General features: G+C 39.0%; 1 protein-coding gene and 1 pseudogene across 1 annotated transcript; both read left to right on the forward strand.

Annotated features, from left to right (window-relative positions):
• The first annotated feature begins 285 nt into the window (after positions 1-285).
• LOC145121858 (uncharacterized) lies at positions 286-1,242 on the forward strand. The gene has a single exon (XM_079057551.1). The coding sequence runs from the start codon at positions 286-288 to the stop codon at positions 1,240-1,242; it is 957 nt and encodes a 318-aa protein (XP_078913677.1).
• A 15,498-nt stretch (positions 1,243-16,740) lies between these two features.
• LOC145122647 (G-type lectin S-receptor-like serine/threonine-protein kinase At2g19130 pseudogene) lies at positions 16,741-18,684 on the forward strand (annotated as a pseudogene).
• Positions 18,685-19,005: the final 321 nt, after the last annotated feature.

The following is a 19,005-nucleotide window of genomic DNA, read 5'->3' on the forward strand; positions in this document are numbered from 1 at the left end:
GTGTACTTTTCAAGAAATTGCATTTAGAGGTCATAATGAAAGACGAGATTCCATTAACAAAGGAAATTTCCTTGAAATGTTGGAGGCAATTTGTTCTTTTAATAATTAGATGGAAGAATTGTTTCGCACTGCTCCTAAACATGCATCATATACATCACCTACAATTCAAAAGGATATTTTAAACCTTATCTCTAATAGGGTGAGACGAATGATTTGTGAGGAGATTGATGGTGGAAATTTTTTTTACTTGTTGACGAAGCACGCAATGAGTCTAACAGAGAACAAATGTCTATTGTTTTGAGATTCGTGAATAAAGATGGGGTTAGTATGGAGCGCTTCTTTGGACTTGTTCATGTTCCTGACACTACATCACAAACTCTAAAGGATAGAATATATTTCCTATTGACACATAGCAATCTCGATTTTAAGTCGATTCGTGACCAAGGGTATGATGGTGCAAGCAATATGCGAGGTAATTTCAAAGGGTTGCAAGCAATGATTTCAAAGGATTGTCCATCTGCATATTATGTTTATTGTTATGCTCATCAATTGCAATTAGCATTAATGGCAGCTTCACAAGGAGTTATTGCAGTGCAAAAGTTTTTTACTAAATTAGCTTTTGTTATCATTGTTGGTGGTGGTTCTTCCAAGCGCTCCGACCAACTAAAAGATGCACAAGCCAAACAAATGGCATATTTTAAATCTATTGGTGAGTTGGAGACTAGTAGAGGCCTCAATCAAATTGGTGCATTACAACGGGCTGGGGATACTAGATGGGGTTCTCACTTGAAATCAGTTTCAAGCTTAATCAAAATGTTTATTCTGATTTGTGACGTTTTACTTAATATTATTGAGGATGCCATTGGTTCGATCAAAGGAGATGCAGATTCAGGAGATGCAACTATTACTACATTTGAATTCATTTTTGTTCTACATCTCGAGAAAGAAATAATGGAAATCACATATTTGCTTTGCCAAGCTTTACAAAGACAATCTCAAGATATACTGAATGCATTGAGGCTAGTTGCATCCACAAAATTGCTATTGCAAAAAATGAAAGATGAAAGATGGGATAGTTTTCTCTCTCATGTTAAGTCATTTTGTCTTGAACGCAACATCGATATCCCTAATTTGTCTTCTTCTTACTTTAGCAGAGGGGCTCGAGCTCGCAATGAGCATAGCGATCATAAACTTGAACATCATTATCGAGTATATATTTTCATCGAAGCGATTAACTGTTAGTTAATGGAATTAGATCATCGGTTCAATGATAGCTCGATGGAGTTACTCCATCTTTGAACAACTTTAGATCCTAAAAATTATAAAGAGCCTTTTCGAAGTGGTGATGTATGTCAATTAGTACAAAGGTTTTATCCTAAAAATTTCAATGAAGCCGAGAAAAATCTTTTGAAGATGCAACTCCAACATTACGAGGTGGACGTCGTTCTACATGCAGATTATAAACAATCAATATCTATTTCAGAATTGTGTCAATGGTTGATAAAGACTTGAAGAGCAACCAATTTTTATCTTATTTATCGAGTAGTTAGTCTTATACTCATTCTTTTAGTTTCCACTGCTACAACAGAGAGATCATTTTCATTAATGAGTCTTGTTATGTCACACTCCCAAACCTGAACGGCGGAAACATTCGGGGGCGGAGGACGTCATGTACAGTATCATAACAATTGAATTGTAAAGAAAGTACACACCACCATAATATATATTTGAAAAGTTTACATGATTGTTGTATTACATGTTTCAAAAGTCAAATACAATATGATGTTCCAAAAGATGTTACTAACGCCAGAGCATTAGTCCCCAAAAGCAGTTGCTAACCTGGTTTAGCGACTCCCTGAGAATACAAGTTATTTCAAAGAAAAAGTGTCAACATTTAAGTTGGTGAGCTCATAAGTAGTTATTTGAGTAAACGCATGCCATTCGAAAGTTTACGTTTGTTTTCCAGAAAATCCGATATTTTCTTATAAAATGAGTTATTAATCGATGTTGTATAAAATAAATGTATTGAACCAGGAAAAACCTATATTTTCCTAAAAGTGAGGACCAGTCTCAAATGCCCAAGACTGTAACTTGTAAGTAAATATGTCATACTTAAAATAATTATGTATAGTTTTATTAGTAAACAAAACTATAAGAAGTTTGTAATTTCACGTAAAAATAACTGTAATATTACTTTTCCCGCAAAAACATAATACCATAATAATTGTCTATCCTATGAGTTTTCATAACCGTACTATGATGGATTTGCCTGCGGCGACGTTTCGTCTATCTTTTTACCATTGTACTACTATTGTCGAGATCTTCGATTCTCGTTTAGGTTGCGTTGGCTAAAAGTCGCTCGATCTCTATTTCGAGTTTTTAGCTGTCTACTGCTATATCCGAAACTTAGGGAAATCATAACTTCCTCATACGAAGTCAGATTTGGACGTTCTATGATATATACGTTTACAGTTTAATGATATCTACGGCTTTCATTTAGATACCTAAGGCTAAAAACTATCTTATTGAAATTTCGTGTTTTACGCTTAACAGTGTTTTGTCGGTTTTGTTGCGGATTTTCGATTGGTCATAACTTCTTCGTTATAACTCGGATTTTTGTGTTCTTTATATTTTTGAAAACCTTGTTACGATATCTACCACTTAGTACATCCACATTGAGATTTTTGAACATTTCATTTTTTACGTTATTCCTATTATATTAAGATAGGTTACAATACTTGACTTTGGATCGTTACATTGACTTGAAATATCGGGTTGTTACATCATACCCCCGTTAGAGGGAATTTCGTCCCAAAATTATTTACAAAGTAAGTGTCTATGGACTAGGGAAGAGATGCGGGTACTTCTGTTGCATCTGGTCTTCTCGCTCCCAAGTGAATTCAGGTCCCCGCTTAGCATTCCAGGAAACCTTCACTATTGGTATGCGACTCTTCTTTGTTCGTTTGATTTCCCTATCCATGATTTCGACGGGTTCTTCCACAAAGTTAAGATTTTTGTTTAATTCGATTTCCTCGAGTGGAATTACAAGGGTTTCATCAGATAGACACTTCTTCAGATTAGACACGTGAAACACAGGATGTACGTTGTTAAGTTCGAGTGGTAGTTGGAGTCTATAAGCTACTGGACCAATCCTTGCAGTAACTTCGAAGGGTCCAATGTACCTTGGATTTAGTTTTCCACGTTTCCCAAAGCGTATTATGCCCTTCCAGGGTGAGACCTTCAGTAGGACGCGATCACCAACCTGAAGTTCCAAGGGTTTTCGTCTCTTGTCGGCGTAGCTCTTTTGCCTGTCCCGTGAGGCTTTCAGTCATTCACGGATTTGAAAGATCTTCTCAGTCGTCTCTCTAATGATTTCCGGACCAGTGAGAGTGCTATCAGGGACTAGGCCTCTCGCCAACTGCGTGTCACCCACTTCCGCCCATCACAGATGTGATCTGCACTTGCGTCCGTAGAGGGCTTCAAAAGGAGCAGTCTTGATGCTAGTGTGATAAATGTTATTATACGAGAAATCAACTAACGGTAAGTGGATGTCCCATGCTTTACCAAAATCTATTACACAAGCATGTAACATGTCTTCTAGGGTTTGGATAGTTCTCTCACTCTGTCCGTCAGTTTGTGGGTGATAGGCTGTACTCATATCTAACCTAGTTCCCAAGGCTTTCTGCAGTGATTGCCAGAATCGTGATGTGAATCTGCTATCTCTGTCCGAGATAATAGATATCGGCACTCCGTGAAGTCGCACGATTTCCCAGATGTAAGTCCTTGTCAGTCTTTCCATCTTATCAGTCTCCTTGATTGGCAAGAAGTGGGCAGACTTGGTTAACCTGTCGACGATCACCCAAATGGTATCGTGACCACCTGGCGTCTTGGATAGTTTGGTTATGAAATCCATGGCAATCTGCTCCCACTTCCACTCAGGTATTTCGGGCTGCTGTAGTAGACCTGAGGGTTTTTGGTGTTCTACCTTGATCTTGGCACAAGTTAAGCACTTGCCAACGTAGGTAGCAATATTTGCTTTCATGTTTGGCTACCAATAGAGTTGTTTGAGATCCATATACATCTTATCTAAACCTGGGTGTACGGAGTATCGAGTCTTGTGAGCTTCATTCATGACCACCTCTCTGAATCCACCAAATTTCGGTGTCCAGATTCGATTCATGAGATAACGAACTCCGTCACTCTTGATTTCCAGATTCTTGTCCATTCCTCTAAGTGCTTCACCTGTCATGTTTTCTGGTTTCAAGGCTTCTAGTTGGGATTCCTTGATTTGCGTTGACAGGCGTGAATGGATTGTCATGGTTAGCACTTTCACTCTTCGACCAGAGTACTCCTTTCTACTTAGGGCATCCGCCACCACATTGGCTTTACCCGGATGATAACGAATTTCACATTCTTAGCCGTTGAGTAGTTCGACCCAACGTCGTTGTCTCATATTTAGCTCCTTCTGGTCAAATATGTGTTGAAAGCTCTTGTGGTCCGTGAAGATGGTGCACTTTGTTTCGTATAGGTAGTGCCTCCAAATCTTCAGAGCGAACACTACTGCTCCAAGCTCTAGGTCATGAGTGGTGTAATTGACCTCGTGTGTTTTTAGTTGACGTGAGGCGTAAGCAATAACCTTTCCTCGTTGCATCAGCACATAACCCATCCCTTGGTTGGACGCATCACAGTATACTACGAAGTCTTTTGTCCCTTCTGGAAGAGACAAAATGGGTGTGCTGTATAGGGCTTGTTTCAGGGTTTGAAATGCAGCATCTTGCTTTTCTCCCCAGTTGAAAGCTACTCCCTTTTGCGTCAGGGAGGTAAGGGGTTTTGCGATGCTGGAGAAATTCTGTATGAACCTACGGTAATAGCCAACAAGTCCTAGGAATTGGGAATTTCGGTTGGCGTCTTCGGTGCTAACCAATTCTTGATTGCCTTGATTTTGGAAGGGTCCACGTTGATTCCCTCTTTGCTGACCACGTGACCTAGGAAGTCCACTTTCCTAATCCAAAACTCGCACTTTGAGAACTTTGCGTAAAGCTTCTCTACTCGTAGTGTCTCCAAGACTTGTCTCAGGTGATGACCATGTTCTTCTTTACTCCTTGAATAAATGAGTATGTCATATATGGTCCAGGAACGAACGACATACCCTATTCATTAAGTCCATGAACACGGCGGGTGCATTGGTTAGTCTGAAAGGAATCACTACAAATTCGTAGTGACCGTATCTTGTTCGGAAAGCCGTCTTAGGAATATCACTTTCCAGGACTCGTAGTTGGTGATATATCGATCTCAGATCGATCTTCGAAAAGTAATTTGCCCCTTGGAGTTGATCGAACAAATCGTCTATTCGTGGCAGGGGATACCGATTCTTAATGGTGAGTTTGTTTAGCTCTCGGTAGTCGATGCACATTCTGAACGATCCGTCTTTCTTCTTCACGAATAGCACTGGTGCTCCCCAAGGTGAGAAGCTTGGTCTAATGAATCCTTTGTTAAGCAGTTCGTTCAGTTGACTAGATAATTCTTGCATCTCTGCTGGGGATAAACGATACGGTGCTTTGGCTACAGGGGTGACTCCAGGGATCAAGTCGATTCTGAATTCGACTTGTCTTGCAGGAGGTACTCCTGGAAGATCTTCGGGGAAGACATCGGGGAAATCACGGACGTCAGACATGCTCTTGATGTCTTCTACTCCTCGCTATACATCAACGACGTGTGCCAAGAACGCATGACATTCCTTGCGTAAATATTTTTGAGCTTTGACGCAAGAGATGATACGAAGATGTGTACTGGGTTTATCGCCATAAATAACGAGAGTTTCGCCATTTGGCAGATTAACCCGAACGGCCTTTTCATAACATAAAATGTCCGCACGATGAGAACTCAGCCAATCCATGCCTATGATAACGTCGAAACTTTCTATTGAAACCGGCATAAGGTTGATTGGAAAAGAATTGTTGTTTAGCATGAGGGTACAATTTAAGTATATTTCTTTAGCGTCTTCTGTCTTTCCGTTAGCCATTTCTACTATGAATGTTTCGCTTAATGATCGGGGTGTTTGTTTGAGTAGATTTTTAAAATTGTGGCTCACGAAACTCCTCTCCGCTCCACTATCAAATAGAATGCATGCATAAGAGTTATCGAGGAGAAACGTACCCGTAACCACCGTGGGATCGGCAATGGCTTCCTCTTAGCCCATTGCGAATACTCTGCCCCCTCCACCAGTATTCCTGTTGTTTGCTTTCGGACAGTCCCTTCGGAAGTGCCTCGTTGCTCCACACTCGTAACAAGTACGGCCTACTCCGACATGTGTGGTTGGAGCGGCCGGTTGGATTGGTTCCTTGCAGAAGTGGACAGTGTGTCCCTTCCTGTTGCACCTAGTGCAATGCATTTCATGGCAGGGTCCGTGATAATGGAAGTATCATCGATTGCACTTCGGCAGGTTGCCGATGTACGGCTTTGTTGGTGCTGGGGTGGTCGGGACAGTAACAGCGTGGGCTGTCACTATTTGTTGTTTCTTAGGATTTTCCTGTGTGGTTTGCCCCTTTCTCTTGTTCCAGGGTTTCCTTCGGTCCTCTACCTCCTTCGGTGGCTCAGAAGCAGCGGTAATAGTACCCTGTTTAACACCATGATCAATCAATCGTTGAGCCAAGCGCTTCGCGCTGTCAAACGTGATTGGGTTAGAAGCCAGGACATGCCCTTGGATCTGGGGTGACAATCCCCAAATGTATATCTCCACCTTCTTCGGTTTCGGGTGTACCATTCCTGGGCACAAGGATGACAAATCACTGAACCTGGCCGTGTAAGTGGCTAGGTCCGATCCAGTCATCCTTAGGTTCCACAGCACCTGCTCTAACTTTTGGATTTCGCCCCTCGGGCAGTATTCTTCCAGCATCAAGATTTTGAGATCTTCCCAACTTATGGCATTAGCAATTGGGAGAGATAGGGCTTTCACATGGCCCTTCCACCAGGTGAGGGCTCGATCAGAGAAAGTGCAAGCAGCGAACTTGACTTTGCTTGTTTCCGGGCATGCACAGATCTCGCAGACCGTTTCGGTCTTCTCGAACCATTGCATAAGTGTAATGACTCCTCGTACCCCGTTGAATATCTTTGGCTTTGCATTTGAAAATTCTTTGTATGCGCATTCCCTGGTATGACCATGGCCAGTGCCACGATTCAAGTGGTTGGTACTGCTTCCAGCTCCGCCAGCACCGTTAGAGTTTATTTGCGTAAGATCAGCTGCCACTGTTGCAGTGATAGCAGCCTGTACCATGACGGGATCATATTGTGGAGGTGGTGGCGGTGGTGTTGGTGTTGCATTGTTGACGCGTCTGCCAGATCTGCGAGGAGGCATCTTGCTGCCAAAGAATTAACAATGAAAGACAATAAGTCTTTGATGATTGAAAGTCGAGTGTTAAAAAGTTTAACTATTTTAGATTCTTTATGTATTAAGATTCGACTTAACCGTGATTTGCGTTCGATTCATAGTAGTAGTTTATGTAATAACAGATAAACTTATGAATTTGAGTGATATCCAAGGAATTAACACACAAAGCAAATACTTTAATAGATATCTATAGCGTGAAAAAACATCGTAATGTTGGGAAAATTTGACCTTATCTACAGGTCTACAGTATCGAAAGTTAATATAAGTAAAACATTTAGCCGAGGTCCTAGTCTATAATAATATTTGGAGTTGTGCAAGCACTACTTGCGACGCGTACTGTGCTTAGAGATAGACTCTGCTTCTGAGTGTTTGGCTCCCATTAGTCGCCTCTCAAGGATGACTTGTAGCTCCCTCATTTCTCTTATTTCAGCGAGGGTTGCATCCATTTGGCCCTGGAGTGTCCCGGTGTGGATTCGGGTCTCATCATGTAGTTCGTCTAGGCGACATATATCGGAAGTGTTGCTTTGTGTCGTTGCATTGATTTCCCGGATTTGGGTCATCGAGATCCTTGACTGGTCGATTTGGTTAGCTATTTTATCCATGATGATAGGGAGTGCCCTGTCAGCTGAACCTCCATTGCTAACGTCGTAGAAGTCTCGGCACATCCCGTATGGAGGGCGCACTCCTTGTTGTCGGCTCCATTGGTGAATGAAGTCTCCCCACATGGGGGTTGGTCCTTGAAAACCTCTCCTGATTGCAGGAGGTCGGACGGCTGGTGAGGGATTGTACACTTCTGATTCTGTATCAGTCCCCTCAGACTCTTCTTCTTCTTCCATGGGTTCCTCTTCTTCTTCTTCTTCCTCTTCATCCACAATTTCCTGTTGGAAGTAGATATGAATCAAGACTGTCATGAAGTTGGTTGTAGAGGTCTAAGATGTTGGACATGGCTACAACACTCATGAGTGCTCATAAGTTCTGAGTATTGGATTCAACCCACGCTCGCTGGTATCACTTCATGGAATTTATCTCGAGTGATCGTGAGACGGTAATATCATATAAGTCTTCAAACCTAGAGATATGACTTGTTGCCTATAAGTTGGTTATGCATTGATTGTACGAAAACGCATTGGTAACTCGATGTTATAAAACGTGCCTTTGTGTATGATTCAACAAGTAGTAGAACAAGCATATGAGTCGAAGTTTATCTATTGCTTCTTGGATTAGAAGCGATATCTGGGCCCCTCGATGATTTTGTGTTGACCCATGTTCCGGGCCCGGTCAGAACTAAGTTGATTTGTTCAATTAAGTTCTATGTCAAGCAAATCGAAAATCGAGAAACAAACTGCTGGACAATAAGTAAGACATTGTTCCATGTATTTGTCCGGCTGATATCAAGAACAGAGGATTATATGATCACTTATCTTAAATGGCGTATGAGCATGATCTCAGTTCCGCGAGACCTTTAAAGAGCTACGATTGCTGATCGGTTCCTGAAGTTATTCTTGCAGATATAGTTATTAGACTTATCCAAGTAGGAGACTGTTGGATTAGGTGTCTAAGTTCATAACTATTTCTGGAATGTACTTGACCCGATTAGCATGGTCCATTTGGGTTGCATGGCATCATGCATTTGGATAGACCAAAATGAGAGAAATAACACTTAAGGTTTATTAATATATTATAAGTTCTAATATATTAATAATATTATTTAATTAGTATTGATCAATAATTAATTTGGAATTAATTAAGTGATCAAAAAAAGTCTAATTAAATATATGGGTTGATTGTGTAAATCATCAATACTTATATAGTGGACTAATGCTTCATGGATTATCAAGTTGGGCTAAAACCCATAGGATGCTCCATGGATTCTCCATGGTGGTTATAGAACCCATGGGTCATGGAAATGAAAAGTCATGACAATTAGGGTTTACATGGTGTAACCCTAATTGTAACACACTATATAAGCATCCTTATGTTCACCAAAATCAGCCACTAAGCATACTAAGTGAGAACAAGAAGGCATAGCCGATTTTAGAAGTGTTCCATTTCTCTCAAGGTTATTCCAAGTGTATTTGGTGTTGGTTGAGACATTTGAGGCATCACACTTGAGGTGCTAGGCTCACAAGGTTCTCAAGGAATCCAAGCAACTAAAGGTATGTATTTCTTACTATCTTTTATGTTTAAAAGTTCCCCATGTATGCTAGATAGGTTATGAACATTGGAAAAACAATTTTGCATGTATCATAGATAAAACATAGATCCAAGGTTTCTAGGGTTGTATGTACACCATAAGAGTGTTAGAATGCTCAAAACCCTTCAACATATCCCATCGGCCGAGAATATTGGAATCATGAGTCGATATTTGAGGATGGTATGATACTCCACCGGAGACATATGTTGGCCAAGCCCATCTATAGGGATAGCTAGAAGAAAATCTTGAGCATGTGGTGCACGTAAACACTGGAAAACTGCTTTCTGCCGAGCCGTCATATTGAAATTCACTTCCATATCTTGGATAGTTTTACTAAAAAGGGTACTCGCCAGTGTATTCTGGGATTTAGGGGGGCGGTGTCCTTAGTAGTAAAACTGCTAAGGCCAATGTCCGGAAGCTTGTTACAAAGAGAATCTAAGGCACAAGCATAATCAGAATCCATACCATAAATGCCGCTATCTCGTAAGATGTCGTCTTGCAATACCCGAGATTGGGCCCTTGAGGCAACAAAATCATATGAGGTAGCCTCTACTGCCGAGTATAAACCCAAACCACCAAAACGAATGGGTAGGAAAGCAAGTCGCCACTGTAAGTCGCCAAAGAAGGGACCACCACAAACCACAATGTCCTCAATCGCCCCGCGTAACCCATTATCGAATAACAACGCCGCCTCCTCCATGTGATCGGGTTGACACGTCCTCAGCCCAAAGAAAATTTTAGCAATACCCATACAAGACTGAAGTAGAAGGAGCTCACTTTTCGGGTCAGACAATTGTGGAAGAAGGCGCATCAAATTCACAGCGCCTTTAGCTCTCTTTATGGCTAAGTTGCTAATGAAACTAGCATCTCTGCTAACAGCTCCCTCGAGAAGTTTCACCCCCAATGGCGGCCTCCCGATGCCAACCGGGAATAGCCCCTCACGCAGCTTCCTTCCATCACACGAGGGCCAAAAGAGCTCGGTTTTATTGATATTCAACTGAAGACCCAATTTTTGGCCAATAGCCTTAATGATGTCTAAGGCTTTGGCCACCTCCTCAAAATCTCCAATAAGTGTGCCATCATCCAGGTACCATGCATGGAGATGAAGCTTGTAATTGTCTCTAATATTATGCAAGAGCGGGTGTAACACAAGGGCAAAGAGAAGTGGTCCCAAGGGGTCTCCTTGTTGAACTCCAGTAGAAAACCAAATATGCGTGTCCCCTAGATATAACCTTGCTGCTTGACCATATAGGAATTCTAACCACAAGGATATAGAAGGGCACCTCAATCTGACGTCATGAAGTAATGCGGATCTATCAACAAAGTTAAAGGCATTGGAGAAGTCCACAGTAAGCATGGAAAGAGACCCGTCATTGTGGCGTTCACTCAACACCCTATTGGCGCTATGTAATATGGCTTCAGCGCCACCCGACACCCCGACCCCGAACTGAAAATCATTGAGATACTTGGCCATTTATTTACCAACACCTTTCATAGCCAGCTTGGAAACCAAACGTCTCCATATAGTTCCTACTGCAATAGGTCGTATTCCCTTGTCAGGTTTTAGAAGCGGTGTAAGAGGAGCAGAGGCAACAAATTCCGCCAAACTCGAAGGGCATCTCCCCTAGCCATAAATTAATCACACATGTGATAGAACATAGGAGGTCTTTGGAAATTGCTGAACCTTCTCCACAAAGAGCATCTGAAATGTGTTGAGCTCTCAACCCATCTCTCCCACACGAGGTTCCTTTAGGGAATGATTTAATGCCCCCAAGGACATTGTCAATATCAACCACAAGGGGAGGTACTGAACATATGGTACTCGACATGGATGGTGGTGGTTTGTGTGGATGCTTATCCTCCAATGCCTTCGTGGTAGCATTCCCGTATGGAGCAACCCCCGAGGAACATAATACTTTCACTGTTGATGTGAAATGCCCATCAGCAACCTTACAGAGACATTGTCTAACGTTGGCGTCACCCCGTGTTCTATCCTCCTGAATGTACTCTTCTTTTTTACCTTGTTGCTCCATCCTTGCATTTTCAACCAAGTTTTTAACAAGCTTGGCTATACCATCTTCTGTACCCCAAGTAGCTAATGCGCTTAAGATGTTACGATGTTGTAAGGACTTCCTGTTCCCAGATCTACTTTCTTGTCTATTCTTGGGCCTGAACACCTGAAGAGTACACCTAGGAAGAATTAACAATGTAACCCACGCTTCAATGGACCCGGGATAAGCAACAACCTTGGAAAGGGTTGCTTTCAAAGCCTGAGAGAAAGCCATACGATAGTTATGAGGGATGCTTTTGACTGTGGTGATAGGTAGCTTAAACACAAGATCAAGGAGCTGAGCATCCAACACCAACCCCTCATTGATGTTGGCATTCGGTTCATTGGGTGGCGGCTTTTGAATACCAACAATATGTCCGCACATGTCATCAACATCACCATTAAATTTAACAAGACCACCTGAGTGTCGACACGAGCGGCTTCGGGCATGGAGACTCATACAATCCCTACATATCCATTGACCAAACTCCTTCAATGTTGCTGCCACTGACATAAACAGTCCAAGGTCTAAAGAAATAGCATGTCGCACACAGCTCTACGCTTGTCCATAGAGAGGTGCAAACTCTTGATATGAGAAATCATACGAGATATCCCCTTACCACCCACTTCACCGTTCGGTCAGCAATGAAACCCCCGAAAAGGACACGGCCAAGTGCCGTTCGCATATGTATGAGAAGACGCCATAAAGACATAAACAAATCTTATTAAAGCCTCAAGGGGAGGCTCGGAATGAGAAGCAAAAATCCAAAGTAAAGTGTGACACTCCAACAAAAGGTTGGAGTGCACAATGAGAAACCACCCCGGAAAAGACTGTACATCTTTTTGGGGTCCTAAAATGGCTGCAACACTTGAAAAAAAACCTTTAGACATTTTATCGAACACCTGACGGGCAGAAAAAGAAGTGTATGATTTGCACCAATGAGGCTTGAGAATTTAACCCATGTATAATCCCCCACTTTAGTGATTAGGTTTTTTTTAACTGTTGCACCAATCTTTTGCGTTCAAATTACAGAGATCCAATTAAGAAATCAGAGTTTGAAGTACCCTCCTGGAAGTTCCTTTCAGAATTTGAAACTACCCATTGGCAATTTATGTACAGTGTAAGAGTTTATCTTCCAGAAAAGTATGAAGTTTGTGGATCTAAAACACCACGCCAACGTGATCAGACTAAAATCAAATTAATCGAAATAAATAAATGAAACTTTATTAAAAAGGGTGGTGCGAGTTTTATTTTTGATTAACCAAATGCATATGGTTCGGTTATGGTTTTTATCCAAAACTGAACCACTAAAAACCAACCCGAACCAATAATATTAATAATTAATTTATTATAATATGACATTAAATGTATGATTTCTAATTATATTTGAAACGTTAAAATTTGAATGATATTTATTTTGAATTAAATAGGATACATAATCTTCTATCACATTAATAAGTTTATAAATAATAAATTGTTTACTTTTTATAACAATATATTTTATATTTTTCAGTTTTTATAGTAATTATTATTTATTTTTATATCATTTTGTACCATTAACCAATATTAACCATTAACCGATAAAAACCGTTAACCGATAAAAACCGTTAACCAAAACCAATATTAACTTTTTTTTCTCTCTCTCTCTCTCTCTCTCTCTCTATATATATATATATATATATATATATATATATATATATATATATATATGTTATTTTGTTTGTTACATCTATTGTGTGCTCGTAAGCACAATTCTGGACTAATAGATGAATAAAATCAATGATCATGATCTAAGGGTCCACGATATTACAATAGGGTAACATGTACTATATAATCACACAAATTTCAGCAGAAGAGTGTTTTGGTCAATTAACCTATATTAAAAAAGGGAAATTTTGAATTTTAAGGGATAATTAATTTCATTTTTTTAAATCTGAATTTTTTAAATTAATTCAAATTTAATTCTATTATAATTTCTAATACTAACCGATTTTATTTTATCAGAATGACAGAGAGTCAAACATAAACTAGTAAATATATTTTCGATTTTATTGTTGCAGAATATGGTTCATTCAATATAGTTTTTATAATTAATATCCTTAAAGAATTATACAACATATTATCAAAAATAACATTTTCTAAAGAATACGAATTTTATTTTTTAAGAATCACTAATTACATTAATTCGTAAAGAATAAGACTTACATTTATTCTTAAAGATTAAAACTATGAATGGTTAAAAAAAATAAAAACAAAAACATCAAAATCTAACAAAAACACTAATCCATTCTCAAAGAATATTATTATAAGAAACACTTTATACATTCTAGTAGAATACATTATGTTAGAATACTCTCGTTCTCCATGTTTTCTTCTTTTTCCATATCAGTGGCAGTCTCTTCAAAATCTATATCCACAAAGAAACCATAATCAACTTTAAAATATTAAAACTTTTACTATATTCTAAAAGAATAAAACTATAAATTCTAATAGAATGTGTTAGATATTAAAGACTTTTAATTTATTCTAACAGAATGTAATACTCGAGTCACTTGATCAAGTATTCCCAGAGTCACTTGATCCAAATAATCGACTTAATCTAATTACAAGTAAGAATGTGGGAGATATGACAGTTCAAAGATCACAAAAATTTTCTGAACAAAGTAGAAGAGCTAAAAATATAGTTGTAACATCCAATGTTCGAAGGACTGTAACTCAGCCAATATTAATCCAATTAAAATGACTTCAGAACCTAACTTGTAGCTAACACAAAGGAGAACATGCATAAAAAAAAATTTCAAATCATTCCAAGCTAGTATGAGAGATATATGATAGTTCAAAGATTACAAAAAAATTGGCTGAAATATTTGTTTTAAGAATTTTAGCAAACAATTGGCGGGCAAAATCGAATGCTCATATCTTTATACTCTATTTGATGAAACATACAACATATGTAATTAATAAATACATGAATGTGACTAAATTTACAATGAAAAAGTGTATACCTTTAAATACTAACGAGTGATTTGAGATTTCATGCCATAAAATCGAGATTCCATAATGACAGAATTAGAACTTGATCTTCCATTCCGGCAGAACTGCTGTCAGATACACCCATAATCAAAAATTTGTGGAAATTATTTAATCATAAAAAATCGAAATTGCAAAAGGAGAGAGAGGTATAAAGGACTTACAGAGACGAATTCTTTCCTGAAATTTGCTAATTTCACCATCACCACCTGACATGGATTTCCAACTCCACTATTTTAATCAAGCCAAGAAAGAGGCAGAGGGAGAAATAACCCAAATGGTTCCCTGCGCTTGGTTATGATTTTCAATTCAAAATCGGGAGCAGTTGAAGATGATGGCAATGTTAATGATTATCATTTATCAAACACATATCCCTGGAACAACAACATGAATATCCAGAATCAAGCCCTAATTTCTGCTTCTCCTCTACAATGCTTGTTTTCGGGGTTTAAATTCTTTTTGTAGATGATTGAAGTACATAAATCAATTAAATGAAAAAAATATGATATGGTGATGAAATTATTAGACTAACCTAAAGTTGATTCGAGGATATCTTAAGAGAAACCAACATACGAAGCTTCCCAAAGGCTTCAGGAAGATTTATCGGACAGAGCGACCTCTTCAAGTTGATTCGCCAAGCTTTCTTCGATCTTCATTAGCCGCGACCTAGCGATATCAAGAAATTCATGATCGGAGCACTCGCTTAGGGTTTTGAGTACAGATCATACACGCATGGAATAGAATTGAGTAGTTGCGATGGTTGTAAATAAGAGATATTAGGTCAACATATATTTATTTTGTTTCCTTAATTGCAAGTGCAAAAAACCAGAAATACCAATTTTGATTTAATTAATTATTTAATTATTTGCTAAATTGTGATTGGTGTATTTAGGAACACAATAGTTGCTAGAAACATTTGAACCTATATATATATATATATATATATATATATATATATATATATATATATATATATATATATATATAAACCGATCTCGGTTCCTGTTGTGTAAAGGGCTACACTTTTCTTGAAACCGACTTTCAAACCGGCCGCCCTAGGTCTTCACGAGCCGTGGGATGCCATACCGAATGTAAGTTTAGAAGTGTAGGTCTTGCTTCAAACACAAGCAAAACAGAAAACAGAAATTGAAAGGAAAAAACGGAACACGGGATTAAGAAGGATACAAGTTGCTTGGTGCCTAAGCTTTTCTTTTATTAAGCAAAAACAATTTCTAAGTACACCTAATGAAATAACGCAGGTACCATATTTATACTAAAACATAAGAAATTTGACTCTAACACAAAAACTAGAAACAAACTTAATAAAAGGAAACTCTCCTATTTAATCCATAGAACTAAAAACTATTTTTGTTTGTTTGGTGATGAACCGATTAACCCGACAAGGTTGAAGATTAATGATAGAGGGTTGCATTGTTAAACCATATAATGGTAAACAATGACCCATTGTCCGAGGTATAAATTTGCTTGGACCTAATCAAGAAAGGGATGTCTAGTCCCACCATGTAGAAATTTTGACTTTGCATTTACGTGAGGGAAGGGGTGCATGGATATGACTTGTCATATATGTGAAATGTAGGTAATTGATCATGAAGGGCTCCACAGTCGATCAATTTGTGTATTTTGTTAAAGTTATTTGAATGTTTCAATTTTTTTGTATAGACTGACTTGTATGGCTATTATTCCATGCGGCTTTAGCAAGTTAGAGTCTTTATGACTATCAACCAATCGTACATGAGCTCTAACAACTTTACCCCTCAAATATCAGTTCTATAAAAGCCAATACTGATAACATGTTATTATATGAGATTTGTCACCTCCCTTTCTCTCTATCTACCTCCTTGTTAAAATTTTGTGCAAGTCATGTGCTCCACTGAAAGTAACAGTTTAGTGAGGATTTTGGTCCTCCTGTGTTTCTCTCTTACCATAACTCTCTCATCCGGAGCCAACACCATATCTACAAACCAGTCTCTCTCAGGAAACCAAACGATCATATCAGAAAGAGAAAAGTTCGAACTGGGTTTCTTCAAAGCGGGTAACACTTCGAATTATTACATAGGCATTTGGTATAAAAAGGTCTTTTCCAATCCTCCCACCATAGTTTGGGTGGCTAACCGAGAAACACCAATCTCTGATATATTCCAATCAGAATTAAAGATCATAAATGGTAACTTAGTGCTCTTAAATGAGTCCAAGTTCCAGATATGGTCCACAAACGTCACCACACTAGGTTTGTAATGGATGTTTCTGGTCAAGTTCAGCAACTAGCATGGATGGAGACTGGCAAAGACTGGAATTTGTTGTGGTCTCAACCTAAAACACGTTGTGATGTCTATGCTTTGTGTGGGGCTTTTGGGATTTGCAGGCAGACTAGATTCCAATTCTGTAATTGCTTGACTGGCTTCAAACCTAGATCAGAGATTGATTGGGATCAGAGTGATTTCTCCGGTGGGTGTGTGAGAAAAACTGATTTGCAGTGTGGGGGGAACATGGAAACGGCTGATTTTGTCATGATTAAAGCCGAGAGCCCACCTCCAAATAACTCTATGGCAGTTGGGAGTGCTGGAGAATGTCGTACAATCTGTTTGAACAATTGCTCCTGCAATGCTTACACTTTTGTCGACAATCAGTGTTTACTTTGGGATGGAGATCTCTTGAACTTCTCGGAAGACAATAATAGCGGGAAACCAGTCTATGTCAAAGTCGCTTCTAAAGATCTTCCCTATCATAAAAAGAGTGATTGGGTCATTGTGGGTTCCATTGCATGTGGGGTTTTTCTCGCGGGTCTAATTTTGGTTTTAATTTATAGAAAAAACAGAATCTCAGATGGAAAGTCGACAATGGAGGGATCATTAATGGCGTTCGCCTACAGAGATTTAAAAACAGCCACCAAAAATTTCTCGGACAAATTAGGAGGAGGCGGTTTTGGCTCGGTTTTTAAGGGGGTACTGCATGATTCCTCCATTGTGGCAGTGAAAAAGCTTGAAAGCATTAGCCAAGGAGAGAAGCAATTCAGGAGCGAAGTTAGCACAATGGGTATAATCCAACATGTTCATCTTGTACGCCTTCGTGGGTTTTGTGCAGAAGGAAACAATAAGTTATTGGTGTATGATTACATGGAAAAAGGTTCTCTAGATAACCATCTTTTCCATGAAAAACAAGTTCTTATAAATTGGAAAACAAGGTACCAGATTGCACTTGGAACTGCAAAAGGATTGGTTTATCTTCATGAGAAGTGAAGAGACTGTATAATTCACTGTGACATAAAGCCAGATAACATTCTTTTAGATGCTGATTTCCAACCAAAAATCGCTGATTTTGGGCTGGCAAAGCTTGTTGGTCGAGACTTTAGTAGGGTTTTGACAACTACAAGGGGATCAATAGGGTATCTAGCGCCAGAATGGATATCTGGGGTTGCAGTCACAGCTAAAGCAGATGTTTATAGCTATGGAATGATGCTTTTTGAATTAGTCCATGGAAAGCGAAATGTAAGGCATTGTGAAGATTCAAGGAGTACATTCTTCCCAGGTTTGGTTGCCAATGTTCTTATGGAGGGTGGTGATATCTTTAGCCTGTTAGACACAAGGTTAAACAGGGAAGCTTGTGTTGAAGAAGTGATAAAAATTTGCAAAGTTGCGTGTTGGTGCATCCAAGATGAGGCAGAGAGTAGGCCTGCCATGAGTATGGTGGAACGGATTCTTGAAGGGGTTTCAGATGTGAGCATGCCTCCGATCCCCCAAATTGTCACTTTATTTGATGAGAACATTCAGGGGGATGTTGTTTTTTTTCACTGATTCACCCTCAAACAGGTGTTCACTAGTACAGAGCAATTCTTCGGGTGGTGACTCCCAGTCGAAGAACTCATCTTCTTGAAATAATTGTTTATCTTTTCGGTTATGTTCACATTAGACAATGTATCGTGATAAAAGTAAATGGGTCGATGACTTTTTGTTGCAAATTGATCACTGATATTGTAAAAATGCTACACTCTACAAAAATGAACTTTTTTGGAGAAATATGTTTCAAGAATGATGATTTATTAGCGTTTACTTATCTACAACTGTTCAAAACTGCTAATTTTTTTAGCACCAAAGCTCTTTTGGCATATTTGTGTTAACTTGGATCTGGGTTGCTAGAGAATAAGTGAATAACGGTTGAGAAAGTTGAAATTATGGATTTTATTCTTAATCAAACTAATCTTGGAAACAATGAATATATTTGGAACACTTGTTATAAATAAATTTGATTTGTTTAGTGCATTTAATTTTTTTTGAACAATGAAATTTATTAAGAAGCAACCAGCGGGGAGCTGGACCACAAAAGAT

The sequence above is a fragment of the Lactuca virosa genome, chromosome 6 (genome assembly GCF_052849685.1).
Source record: "Lactuca virosa cultivar CGN04683 chromosome 6, Lactuca_virosa_CGN04683_v6, whole genome shotgun sequence".
NCBI classification, from domain to species: domain Eukaryota; kingdom Viridiplantae; phylum Streptophyta; class Magnoliopsida; order Asterales; family Asteraceae; genus Lactuca; species Lactuca virosa.